At 42.7% G+C, this 11527-nt stretch overlaps 1 protein-coding gene across 2 annotated transcripts in view; it reads left to right on the plus strand.

Moving 5' to 3' along the window:
* LOC114472654 (semaphorin-4A-like) overlaps nucleotides 1-11234 on the plus strand; it is a 31749-nt gene extending 20515 nt beyond the window's left edge. For both annotated transcript variants that reach the window (XM_028461968.1, XM_028461969.1), the window contains 7 exons: nucleotides 2225-2406; nucleotides 2485-2629; nucleotides 2787-2973; nucleotides 3056-3174; nucleotides 5146-5312; nucleotides 5429-5523; nucleotides 9338-11234. In XM_028461968.1, the coding sequence (XP_028317769.1) occupies nucleotides 2225-2406; nucleotides 2485-2629; nucleotides 2787-2973; nucleotides 3056-3174; nucleotides 5146-5312; nucleotides 5429-5523; nucleotides 9338-10119 (1677 nt within the window). In that variant the 3' untranslated portion in view covers nucleotides 10120-11234. The remainder of the gene's footprint in view (nucleotides 1-2224; nucleotides 2407-2484; nucleotides 2630-2786; nucleotides 2974-3055; nucleotides 3175-5145; nucleotides 5313-5428; nucleotides 5524-9337) is intronic.
* Nucleotides 11235-11527: the final 293 nt, after the last annotated feature.

Genomic DNA, 11527 nt, shown 5'->3' on the forward strand with positions numbered 1-11527 from the left:
ACTAGGGCTGTCACTTTAACGTGTTAATTGCAATTAATTAATTACAGGAAAAAATAACGAGCAAAAAAAATCAATCGTGTTAATCGCTTCTTTTTATTTGCACATCCAATAGCGCGGAACCTTTCTCTTTGCCCGCATTTCTGGTATACCCATGATACTGATGCACCGGCTACAATGGTTGAAGCTGAGGAGAAGTCTTTTTGGGCGTTAATTTCAGTTAAAAAAAATACATCGGATGGAAAATTAAAGCCCAGTTGTGCAAGAAAGAGTTTGTGGATCAGCGTAGGTCTGCTAGCCTCCAATCTTCCAGCTGAGCTTTTCCACCTTAATGCTAAACATGTAGCAGCTAGAACCTCAATGCTAAACATGTAGCAGCTAGCATTGCAATGCTAAACATGTAGCAGCTAGCACCTCAATGCTAAACATGTAGCAGCTAGCACTTCAATGCTAACATGTAGCAGCTAGCAGCTCAATGCTAACATGTAGCAGCTAGCACCTCAATGCTAAACATGTAGCAGCTAGCACCTCAATGCTAAACATGTAGCAGCTATCACCTCAATGCTAAACATCTAGCAGCTATCACCTCAATGCTAATATGTAGCAGCTAGCATCTCAATGCTAACATGTAGCAGCTAGCATCTCAATGCTAACATGTAGCAGCTAGCAGGGACAATGGTCTTTGTGGAGCAGACAGTGTCTCCAATCCACACTGACACTCAGACAGGGTTCAGAACCAATAATAAATCCATGAGTAACAAATGAACAAAGTCAGTGATAAATGATTGTAGTGACAGTCGACCACTCTGTGGTAGAGGATGTGGGCGGGGCTACTACTAGAAGTGATTACTTGATGTTATTACAGTACTTTGTTTTGTGATGAACAATGTTGTTTTTGATGTGCTAATTTACAAGACTGTGATAGACGGGTCTGTTTTATTTATTATATATTATCTTAAGGAGAGAAAAAGCTTTAGTGTTAAATAATTGTATTGATCAGTAAAGTGTTGTTATTGTTTTTGATGTGCTAACATTTGTATTTTCTATTATTTGTAGACTGACCCCTGATGGTCTAAACCAGGGGTCTGCAACATGTGGCTCCCTGTAGTTTTGAAAAAAATTATAATAATGAATGGTTATTCCTTACAGAGGGTATTAATGATATTAACGTCAAATACATTTATGATAAAACAGTTGGTTAATCTAAAAATAAATGACATTGTTTAATGACTCAGCACATTCCTACTTCACCTCCTACAACATCTACAGACCATCAACTTTCCTGCACCTGTGGTTAACCTTAAGTTTTAAATCCCTGGTAAAAAACTAAACCAACAAAAACACTATTCTGGAACAAAATACAGATTTTAATTGTGTGGGAACAGATTCATTTAATTGCTAACATGTTGGGTTAATAAGCATGCTTGATACGTTGCAGGAAATTAGCAATTAGCATGTGTTGACCTACATGATCATGCGTTATCAAATTCAAGTTATTTTTTGTAGCCCTACAAATCCATTAACTCACAAAATGATTTGATATTATTTTAACTGTATAGACACTGTATTGTCTTCATTGAGATTATTTTTTTTGGTTCCAGAAAGATTTTAATCCAGGTGAGATTAGATAAAATGGTAAAGGTTGCAGACGCCTGACCTAAACTAAAGGTGTCAGCAACCCCTGGGACTAATCTCACATACAGTGGAATGTAAATGGTTCTAGTCTGTTAAAAACAAACAATAAATGACTTTTTAAAGCCACTTTGTTATACATAAATGTTTTGATCTACCACAGTAATGTCATTTAAATGAAAATACCTCAAATTGAGGGTGTTTCTCAGCAATTTTTAAGTGGGATTAAAAAATAGATTAATTAGATTAATTAATCACAGAGCGTAATTAATTAATCGCACAATAATCTTTTAATCTATTGACAGCACTAAAAGTGTTTCTAACAACCAATAACTAAAGTGTTTGTAAAACTAAAGAAAGGCAGTATGTAGATGAGCTGTTACATTCCACTCCCACAAATGCAGACGCGAGAAGATCTGTCATTAGAAGATCTGTCATTAGAAGATCTGTCATTAGAAGATCTGCCATTAGAAGATCTGCCATTAGAAGATCTGTCATTAGAAGATCTGCCATTAGAAGATCTGCCATTAGAAGATCTGTTATTAAGCGGTTAATGAGCGTGTGTTATGGGTTCTAATAAACGTCGTCTCCTCAGAGTGACGTGGGAGGCCAGAGGACGCTACAGCGGCGTTGGACCACGTTTGCCAAAGCTCAGCTACTGTGTCAGGCTGACAACGAGCTTCCCTACAACGTGATCCAGGATATTGACACGCTGCCACCAGCAGAGGGCGCTTCTGAGGATGACACAATGTTTTACGGCGTTTTCACCTCCCAGTGGTTGGTCCTCAGCCTATCAGAGAGGAGCAGACTCTCAGGGTTACACGCTGTAACATGTCTGTGTGTTCTCACCCTCAGGTCTGTGAACTCTGGACGCTCGGCCGTCTGTTCCTTCACACTCACTGACATCAAGTCTGTGTTCTCTGGAAACTACAAAGTTCTGAACCGGGACACGTTACAGTGGAGCACGCGTGTTCAGGAGAAGGTCGCCAACCCTGGAGAGGTACAGGACCAACACTCACACTTACCTGTGGGGGGCGTGGCCTAACTTTAGTTTCAGATTGGATTAAATATCCATATACAGTATAGGGTCACATGACTTCCTGTAAGGACACACTAAGGTGATGATGAACACTGCTGCATCACTTCCTGTTTGTCAGTGTGGGCTGCACAATGCGTCAGACAACGCTCTGCGATTCGTTAAAGAGAACTTCCTGGCTGATGAAAGTGTGCGTCCCTTGGGGCGGAGCCTAACCCTGGTGTCTGCAGAGCGCTACAGCCACGTAGCGGTGCAGAGGGCGAGGGCCGCTAACGGCCGCCTCTACACGGTCCTCTTCCTGCTAACGGGTACATCGCAGTCTGTGCTGTCCTTGGTTTTGTGTGACAGTAACCACATGCTGAGAACCATGAGACTGTTCTGTTGTTTCAGGCTCGGGTTACCTGCACAAAGCCATCCTGCTGCAGGGCGGCGCCCACATCGTGGAGGAGGTGCAGGTCTACGAGGCCCCGCCTCAGGTTGTCAGCAGCATGAAGCTCTCCATAGCAACGGTAAGGGACAGATTAAAGTCTCCATGGCAACGGTAAGGGACAGATTAAAGTCTCCATGGCAACGGTAAGGGACAGATTAAGGTCCCCATAGCAACAGTAAAGAAAACGATTAAAGTCTCCATAGCAACGTTAAGGGACCTATTAAGGTCTCCATAGCAACAATAAGGAACCGATGGAGGTCTCCATGGCAACGGTAATGAAATGATGGAGCTCCTCACGTCCTCACTCAGGTCTTTGATCTAGTGTTGTGTTCAAGACCACACTATCCGAGACCAAGACTTGTCCGAGACCAGAATGCACCGAGACCAAGACAAGACCAAGACTTTCGGGAGCCGAGACCGAGTCAAGACCAAGACCGAGACAAGCCGAGACCAAGACCATAAACATTTTTTTTTTCAATTTAAAAAAATCTATAAATAAATAAAATTATGACAAGGTTCAACAGTTAAATAACATTCTCTCTTTAATTTTAGTTTATTTTAAATACATTTGATGGACAAAAAGGTGCCTGCAAAAAATTAACTAAAATATTAAAACTACTGCTGCTACTGATAAATTCACAATTATTCTACATATTTGAAAACAATATTTTTATGTCAGCTGAATGTACAGCAAGTGTTTAAAAGTATTTCTACCAATAAATAATGATTCTTGATTCTGATTCTTTGAGTTGTTCAGGTTTAACAGGTCACAGATTTAATAAGATCATTATTTAGTTTGAAAAATCCTTTAACAGGTTATTTTTTATTAATTCACTTAGTTGATAAAGTTTAATTTAGTTACTGTAATATAACTAGGATATTCAATTAACAAAGGTTTCCAACTGTAACTGTAAAAGTGAAACTTTCTGAAATAAAACTACAAACAAGTTGTCATCAGTGTAAAAAACACAGATCTACAGGTAGATGTGAAACTAAATAAAACAAACCCTGGAACAGTCATGTGACAAATCAATCAATAGTTTTTGTTGAGAATTATTATTATTATTCTGGATACAGTGGAAACAGAAACTATAAAAATAATTATATTATGAACCTGTTTATATTGTGGGGAACATATTATATACATAAATGTAATTAGAGTCTAAAGACACAAAAAAACACCACTTTAAAAAGAAAATAGACTAATATAAGACGTCTTTACAGTTATTTGACTTATTCTGGGCTAGTGCAACTCTGTGGTGATGACGCGCTGGGGACAACATAATCCAAGATGGCGGCGGCCTGGACTACAGCTGATATTATGTAATAAAGCCTTAAAAGACATGGATATAATGAAAAGAGTGGATGGACAGAGACATAAACATGTAGACTTTCACACGGACACACACAGACTTATTAAACACACACAGACTTATTAAACACACACAGACTTATTAAACACACACAGACCTCAGTAAACACGGTAAATGGAACATGCTTCACCGCTCGGCTGGCACTAGGACCCAGAGGCGGAGTAAATGCGTCCCCTGTACCACATTCACAGGCTGTAATATCATCAGTTTATCATTTTACCAGTTATTAGAGCTACTGTCTTTACCAGGGAGATAATATTTATTACTGGTGATTGTTTTCTGGAGTTTTACTGGGATTTTTACCAGTGATTAGTTCATATCTACCTTGCGCTCCGCGTTCCAAACTGACATCGTAGCCACACACGTATGAGTGTCACACACACACAGTCACATTAAGGAAGGTTGTGGTCATTATACAGGGTGGATTAAATAATGAATAAAGGATTGTTTTATCCCGTTCTTCTCCGTGTTTTTATCACATTATAAAAAAGTTTAAAAATAGCAGGAATTAGTGCTGGTCTCTAACGGTCTTGACGGAAAATCCCGAGTCCGAGACAAGACCGAGTCAAAATGCTTCAGAGTCCGAGACGAGACCAAGACCTTTAAAATTTGGTCTCGAGACCAAGACCGGTCATGACCACCACAACACTACTTTGATCTGTGCTGTCCCACTGCAGGAAACCATCTATGTGGGCACGTCAGAGGGCGTGGCCAAGCTTCCCACCGCCAACTGCTCTTTCTACTGGACCTGTGCCCAGTGCGTTCTGGCACGAGACCCGTTCTGTGGCTGGGACCCCGTCAGCAGGGCCTGTGTGAGGGTCTCCCACTTCAGGGACAGGGTTCTGTAAGAACATCACACGTCTCACACGTCCTGTAGAATGCTTCACTCAGGAGGTGTGTGTGTGTGTGCGTGTGCGTGTGCATGTGCATGTGCGTGTGTGTGTGTGTGTGTGTGTGTAGGGCTCAGGACGTGGACAGAGGGGGTGTGGAGGACTCCTGCAGCAGTTTGTCGTCGGCTCACAGATCCGGACTGAGTCCAAACAACATGTCAGCAGGTGAGTAAGGATCAACCCCACTCCTGGATGTGGAACTGAGGCGTATCTGCTGAGTCATGGCGACAGAGCTGATAGGTTTCCATCAAAGTCAATGTATCAGTTTTCTCCTTTTGTGTTTGTGCTCCATCACTGCTGAGTAACGACTCCACCACGTACTCAGACCTTCTATTTTTGACAGAACAACAACGCATAAATTCAGCAAAAATAAGCTTGTGTGAGACAGGAAGTAGTGCACAGACAAAATAAAACATCTGGTTTATTTTCAAAATAAAATAATAATAATTAGGGGGGTCACTTTAACGCATTAATTGTAATTGATTAATTATTACAGGAAAAAATAATGCTATTAATTGCTGCTAATATATAGCAGCTAGCACCTCATTGTTAATATATAGCAGCTAGCTGCTCAATGCTAACATGTAGCAGCTAGCACCTCAATGCTAACATGTAGCAGCTAGCATCTCAATGCTAACATGTAGCAGCTAGCACCTCATTGTTAATATATAGCAGCTAACACCTCAATGCTAACATATAGCAGCTAGCACCTCAATGCTAACATGTAGCAGCTAACACCTCAATGCTAACATGTAGCAGCTAGCAGGGACAATGGTCCTAGTGGAGCAGACAGTGTCTCCAATCCACACTGACACTCAGACAGGGTTCAGAACCAAAATGAATAAATCCATGAGTGACAAATGAACAAAGTCAGTGATAAATATTATTTTCTGAAGGTGAGAAAAAGCAACAAGTTTTGTGTTCAATAATTGTATTGATCATAAAAGTGTTCTTACTGTTTATGATGTGCTAACTTATATCACTAGATGTTTTATTTTATTTGTATGTTTTATTATTTGTAGATTGACTAAAGTACACATCAGTATTTCTCCAACCTTTTCCTGACCTCCACCTTTGGTGACGGCAAGATCTCCCCAATGAAGTGTTAAAAAAAAAAAAAACACTTCCACTTTCACACTTTTATTCATGAAATGCTGGTCCGACATTCAAAAATAATGAATCCAAAATGCTATCTGTAACTAGCATATTAAACTGGCCGTATCATTTGATCTTATTGGTCCATTTAATGTCCCTGTTACACTGAAAAAATACAAGGACTGGATTGACAGAAACATTAATCAGTCATAATGTATTTGGTTTTTTGGGGTTTTTTTGCGATTATTATACATTTCCTATTTTTCATTTGTGTTCAGGCATCTAAACGGGTAGCTATTGTTTTTTACACCGTTGTGTTCGGCCGCTAAGGGGTCCTGACTGCAGAATGTATGGATAATAATATTCTCTGTCACCCTGGATTTCTACTGAATGAACTGCATCGTAACTGCTGTGAAACAGCAACATAACTGATAAGTTTCCATTAAAGCCAATGTGTCAATTTTCACCGCATGCAAATCTGCTCCAGCACAGCACCATAACTGCTGAGTCATGCTGCTGCCTTCTGCAGCAAATACACAGCATTTCTATTTTAGCTGGACACTGGAGCTGTGCTGCAGCAAGTTAACAAAAATAAGCCCGTGCAGGACAGGAAGTAGTACATAAACACAGAACAAACTATCTGGATTATTTTCAAAATAAAATACTACGTGTTCAAGGGGAAAAACACCAACCTTCCGGGACCTCCAACGGGTCCATTTCATTCTCTATCCAAAAACCGAGCACATATTCAGACTCAGGGGAATAAAACCTGTCTGCTGATACCACATTTTGTAAAAAATGAACACTTGTGCGTTTCAGCTCTAGCGGACGCAATACGGACTCTACCCAAAAACCAAGCACATATTCAGACTCAGGGGGACCAGACCTTTCCAATGATACCATGGTTGGCCCGATCTGAGCACTTTTAAAATTGTATTTCACATATAAATATTGAATTTATCCATGGTAGAATCACACATATGTATCGCGTGATGACACGTGAATTAGTGAGATCTCCTGAGTTCTTACTGCAACAGATGAGCAGCAAACGGAGGTGGTGGGGATTGATGGACTGCAGATTGTGCTGAAGTCACACAGCAGAGCAGTTTTGGTGCAGATCCAGTGGAAATCCAGGGTCACACCCCACAAATGAGGAAGATATCATCTGATCACATGGTTTATCCTTTACATCAGTGAACTCATGAACAGTTGATCACTGTTGTCATGCTGTGTGCTCTCTGACCGGAGCAACTGTGTGGATGAGGTGTCTGAGGAATCACACACTTTCATACACAGGAGAAGTCATCTACAGGGGACGTTTCAAAGATCTACCAGTGGATTTAAACTAAAGGTGTCAGCAGCCCTTGGGACTAGTGTCATATACAGAGGAATGGAAATGTGTTAAATTCAATAAATGACTTTATAAAGACACTTTATTGTATATCAGTCTTTTGATCTGCCACAATAATGTCATTAATTTAAATGAAAATACCTCAAGTTAAGGGTTTTCCTCAGTATTTTTAGGTGAGATTAAGAAAGAGATGAATTAGATTAATTAATTACGAAGCATAATTAGAGAAGGCTGTTGCAGTAATGGAGTCTGAAGAAAATGAAGGTGTGGATTAGAGTTTCTGTGACGGGTTTGGAGAGGGTGGGACGAAGGCAGAAAGGTAGAGTAGGTTTCTGATATGAGCGGAGGGGTTGACCATGTGACCATCGATGGTCAAATGTGAAATCCTGAGCGGAGTGGAGGAGGGATTTAGGACCAATTATGATGATTTTTAAGGAAGTTGGTGGTCAGCCATGATTTTATTTCATAGAGGCAGCTTGTACGGGTGGAGACTGGGCCAGGGGTGAATGTTTTCGTGGAAAGGTAGAGTTGAGGGTTGTCGGAGTAGCAGTGAAATTTGAGTCCTTGGCAGCGAATGATATTTCCAAGGGGTAGGATGTAAAGAATAAAGAGGAGGAGACCAAGCACCGAGCCTTGGGGGACTCCATAAGTTACTGGGTGGGTGTGGGATGTGCATTTGTTTCTGGAGATGTATTGGAAACGTTGGTAAGGTAGGAAGAGAACATAGAGAGAGCTGACCCCGTGATGCCGATGAGGTTCTGTAGACGGTGAAGAAGGATCAAGTGGTCGATGGTGTTGAAGGCGGAGCTGAGGTGAAGAAGGAGGAGGAGTTTGTATGTATGAATGTAGTGTTTGAGTGAGTGTTGATGGTGGTCGGAGGGGCCGATGGCGCACTATGGCAGCCTCGCTTCCGTCAGTCTGCCCCAGGGCAGCTGTGGCTACAATAGTAGCTTACCACCACTAAGTGTGGAGTGAAAGAATAATGCCTTAATTCTGTAAAGCGACTTTGAGTGTCTATGATAAAGCGCTATATAAAACTGATGCATTATTATTATTATTATTATTATTTGGAGAGGGATCCAAAGTCTGAGGCCAGTAGGTTATTAGTGACTTTGATCAGAGCTGTTTCAGTGTGATGGGTGGGAATCCATGACTCAAAGAAGATGTTGTTTCTGCTGATGGGCAACACATTGCTCAAGGATTTTTGAAATAATTGGGTTGTTTGAGATGGGACAGAAGTTGTTTTCATGGTCAAGTCCAGGTTTTTGAAGTGTGGGTGTTGAAGGTGGTGGGACAATGAGTTGATGGTTTCCAGGAGAAGAGATGTGAGGCAGGATTTGACTAGAGATACTGTGTGTTGAAGGCAGATTATTATTTCCATCCACTTTCTGCAGCTCTTGCTCCTTTTCAGGGTGGTGGGGGTCTGCTGGTGCCTATCTCCAGCTTTCTTCAGGCGCTAGGCAGCGCTACACCCTGGATAGGATCATATTTCACTTATAAATGTTGACCTTATCTATGGTGTGTGTGTGTCAGTGTCGTGTCCTCCAGGTGAGCTGGTGTCGGTGTCCCTCAACCAGGTGGTGCGTCTCCAGTGTCCTGTGGCATCCCGTCTGTCCCGTCAGGTGTGGGAGCGTCCTAACAGCCGTCTGTCCTCGGACCTGTACTTGCACCTGGAGGGCGGAGCTCTGAGCTTCGTGGCCACGCCTGCCACCCTGGGCCACTACCTGTGTCTGTCTGAGGAGAACGGCTACCAACAGACCATGGCCATCTACCAGGTGAAGCAGAGGAGCAGCCCTCTGCTCCAGAGTCCACCAGGACCACCAGAGTCTACTCAGACCAGCAGTAGGGCCAGACCAGGACCAGGACCCAGGTCCAGCATGAACATGCCCACCCTGTCAATCAGAGACCCTCAGTTCACCACCAGACAGAAGGACACGCCCCTCAGCCCACCCACAGACACGCCCCGACCAGAGGACACGCACCTCAGAGAAGGAGAACCTGCAGGTTCATCAGGAGGTGGTTGTTACCTGAAGGAGCTTCTGGCTGTGAGCGTCCTATTGGTTCTCTGCCTCAGTCTGCTCGCCACCTTACTGCTCTACGCCATCACACCGCCCTGTTCCAGCAGGACCGCTCCTCAGGGTGGGACACCCAACAGGAGGACGCCGTCTGAGAGGAGGACGTCTGTGGAGGCTTTAGGGGGGAACTCGCTCTTCAAACACACGGCGTCACTTCATGCTGCAGCAAACACCAGTGGATTCACGTGTAACGGAACCCTGACAGGCTCCAATGGACACCTACCAAACACGCCCATCTGAACCGTCCAATCAGAGAAACTTAGCCAACCAATGCTCTGAGCCAATGAGGAGAGTCTGGAGGCGGCTTCAGTGAAGCCCCGCCCCCTGTCAGAAGCCATTAGTCATTGGTTGTAATCCAACAAGAGCAATGAACAGACGTCAGAGTGATCGTCTCACTCACCTTAGCATTGTTAGCAGTGTTAGCATTAGCAGTGTTAAAGCTGCAGTGTTAGCAGTGCAGTGTTACCATTAGCAGTGTTCGCATTATCAGTGTTAGCGTTAGCAGTGTTAGCATTACCAGTGTTAGCGTTAGCATTGTTAGCGCTGCAGTGGTAGCATTAGCAGTGTTAGTGCTAACAGTATTAGCGTTAGAGTTTTAGCATCAGCATTATTAGCGTTAGCGCTGCAGTGTTGGCGTTAGCGCTGCAATGTTAGCTTCAGCACCATTAGCGTTAGGAGTGTTAGTGCTGCAATGTTAGTGTTCGTGCTGCAGTGTTAGCATTAGCAGAGTTGGTGCTGCAATATTAGTTAGCGCTGCAGTGTTAGCACTATTAGCGTTAGCAGTGTTAGCGCTGCATTGTTAGCAGTGTTAGCGCTGCAGTGAAGCCCCACCCCCAGTTTCCACTGTGTGCCTTCATCTCCAAACCTCTTTGATTTATTGTCTTGCTGCTGGACGGGCGGCGTGGGACCAGGACCTGGAGGCGTGTCCACTGAGGTGTCCATGACCTGGGGGCGTGTGTCTACCTAAGAGTGCGATGCTGTTGCATCATCCTGAGAGCTAACAGCTGTTTTTTTGTTGGGCGGGGCCAAAGGGCTGCACTCCCACTGCATTGTGGGTGTCTGAGAGCAGGTGGGAGGAGCCACAGCTTTTCCTTTGATCTGTGACATCATCAGTGATGTCATAGTGACTCTGTGCCTTCATCAGTGAGTGACTGTGTAACGATGACAGGATGAATGTCAGGGTGTGAACATGTGTTTATTTTAATGATGTAACTACAGCATTGATGACATCACAGCAATGATGTCATCACAGGTCTGTCCTTATGTAAGGTCATTGAACTGTAAAGAATATGTGTAATGATTCATTCAAAAGTCATCATGGTTTCCTGTGGATTAATAAAGTGTGAGTGAACTAGTGACATTTATCCACTTGATGTTCAACATGAGGTGAGACACTTCCTCATCAGGTCATGTGACTTCCTGTTTGGACAGTATCTACTTTCTCCTCAGTATCACAGTATAATGTATTTATAAAGAGTGAATGAGTTTTAATGTTTCATCATGTGAAGCTTCATCTTCTGTTTGATTATTTCTTTTACACTTTTTTTTTTTCATCTTCCTCTTTTTCTTCTTTTCTCCTCTTCTTCCACTTTTTCTTTTTCTTCTTTTTATGCTTTTTCCCTCCTTCTCCTCTTCCTCTTTTTCTTCC

Source organism: Gouania willdenowi, chromosome 11 (assembly GCF_900634775.1).
Source record: "Gouania willdenowi chromosome 11, fGouWil2.1, whole genome shotgun sequence".
Classification (NCBI taxonomy): domain Eukaryota; kingdom Metazoa; phylum Chordata; class Actinopteri; order Blenniiformes; family Gobiesocidae; genus Gouania; species Gouania willdenowi.